General features: G+C 56.3%; 1 protein-coding gene across 1 annotated transcript in view; it reads right to left on the bottom strand.

The window, feature by feature from the left end:
* The window catches only part of CCDC57 (coiled-coil domain containing 57), a 104,951-nt gene that overhangs the window by 83,586 nt on the left and 19,090 nt on the right, over positions 1–2,275 (bottom strand). Inside the window, exons 5-6 of the mRNA XM_019661855.1 lie at positions 1,303–1,465; positions 201–274 (exon numbers count right to left, since the gene is read on the bottom strand). Coding sequence (XP_019517400.1) covers positions 201–274; positions 1,303–1,465 — 237 coding nt within the window. The remainder of the gene's footprint in view (positions 1–200; positions 275–1,302; positions 1,466–2,275) is intronic.

A 2,275-nucleotide genomic window follows, 5' to 3' on the forward strand; every position in this document is an offset into this window, starting at 1 on the left:
TTCCGTCTTTGCTGGAAATGCCAAACCGACAGGAATTCTGTCACCACAACAGACATTCATCTTGACAATGTACCAAGCTGTTCTGTTGAGTGTCACGCTGACCTCTGACTGATGATGCTCAGGACCATTGATGTTTTTGTTCTATTTGGTTTCGGTAAAAAGTGAAAACCCTAAGAAACATAGTCCATGACCGCTTTTACATCCCATCCGCATTTTCGATGAGGCCATGGTTTGTGCGTTTGCTGCAGTCACATCGACCCTCCTCTTCCTCGTCCTGCAAATGGCCCTGTCTGCAGGGAGCACCCATGCTAGTGGCCACGCCCATCCATCCGGGCCTGCGTGCTGTTCTCTCTCATCACATCCCAAGTCTGCCCATCACGGCTGGTGGAATGGAGTTATTTCTGAACCGTGTGCCTGCTGTTTATTCTCGAAGGCAAGCAGAGGCTGCAGGGTGTGGTTGCCTATGGTAGGTGTGTCGAGGGACACGCCTTGTGTCACCCTGGCTCCTAACCACCATCAGAGCTGTGCGTGCCACTGCACTGCCACACGGTGTGTTCCAAGGCGAAGAGTCTGCGGTATCCCTGCCCTAATAACTTGATTTCAAATGGGTCCAGCAGATTGGCACTGGCCTGTCTTAATCTGGGCTACGCTAGTAATTCATCTCACAAGGTGTGTTGTGACGACGTACGTCCTCCACACACACAGGCATGTTTATTTGAACTAACAAACGAAATGAGAGCCTTGACAAGCCAGCCTGGCCTGGCTGATGGCTGTGTGAGGGGCCCGCACCACTCAGGTGAGCTGGTGCTCGTCTTCCCTCAAATGAACTCATCTGCAGCTTCCAGGTTTGGCGGGGAAACCGTGAGGCTGTTACGAGAGGGAAGCTATGCAGGCAAAAGTGTACTGAGATTTACAGCACTTGGTTTCCCTCGCCTTTCTCAGTACATGGGGTTTTACAAGGTGCCCTTACATAGGAAAATATTGGGTACACGTCCCAGTCATGTGATGTCACTGTAAATCCTTTTAGCTAAATTTCTGGAACCTGAGAGTGAATGACTGCCGGCTGGGTGCTGGGTGGGGATGCACCACCCACCGGCAGGTGGTTTACTGTGGTCTTCGAGANAAGGCTGCTCGGCCGGGCAGGCGCGCCCACCCCTGCAGCTCTTGTTACAAATCAAAGTGTTCCGTGAGGTCCAAGGTCATGGTGCGTGCCCAAGCCGTCCCCGCAGCCCCCGGTACGTGTGCGGGTCCTCCTCCCACAGGAGGCCGGCGACAGCCATGGCGGGGGCCCTGGGCACACACCTGCTCCCTGGCCGCAGTCAGGCCCTGGATCAGCTCCTCGGACTTCTGGTAGTGGTCCCTCTCGACGCTGGCACAGCGGTGCTGCCAGTCCAGGACCAGCTGCACCTTCTCGCGCTCCAGGCTCTGCTCCCTTTCTGCCGCCAGAGACAGCTGCTGCTGGTACCTGGGGCGTCACAACCACAACGCGTTCACGTTTTCCTCGGCAGTAACACAAGCCATGGGGTATGGGGCTGCAGTCCCTGGGGAGGGTGAAGAGCCGAGGCAGGACAGGAAAGCCCTGGGCAAGAGCCAGACGCTCACGGAGGGCCGCTGGGGGCTTCTGCACGGCCGCCCCTGAGCGTGGCAGCGGTAACAGGATGGGATGGTTGCTCGTGGGATCTACAAGCCTCCTGTAGATGGTGTTCTACAAGCCTCCCTCCCGTCCACTGGCCTCGAGGAAACAGCTGCTGGGCTGTGAGGGCCATGCGGCCGGGACCCAAGGGCGCCTCTAGGGCTGAGAGCAACCCCGGGCACATCCAGTAAGGAAGCGGAGACCCAGCCCCACAGCCACTGGACATGACCTCTCAGGTAACCTGAGTGAGCCGGGAAGGGGGCTGCAGCCCCAGAGGACAGGGTAGCCTGGCAACACCTGGGTTTCAGGCCTCTGAGGCCCTGAGCAGGGATCTACTGAGCTGTGCCTGGACCCCTGAGCACAGAATCAGAAACAAATGGGGTTGATTAAAGCATTAAGTGTGTGGTGATTTGTGACAGGACAACAATAAAGTAATACACAACAGGTCTAAAACCCAGAGGCACCGCGATTTGCAGTCTGGTATCCTGAACCCAGCTACGTCACCATTCACACAAGAAGGCGGAAAAGACACAGAGCTTGTCACATACGGACGGACTCCTTCTGAAGAGAAACGAGAGGACACAGCAGGACAGGGCTCCTCGGCCACAGAAACAGAGGGATGGAGTCAGCAGAGAAATACTC

This window comes from Hipposideros armiger, unplaced genomic scaffold, assembly GCF_001890085.2.
Source record: "Hipposideros armiger isolate ML-2016 unplaced genomic scaffold, ASM189008v1 scaffold_362, whole genome shotgun sequence".
In the NCBI taxonomy this organism is placed as follows: Eukaryota; Metazoa; Chordata; class Mammalia; order Chiroptera; family Hipposideridae; genus Hipposideros; species Hipposideros armiger.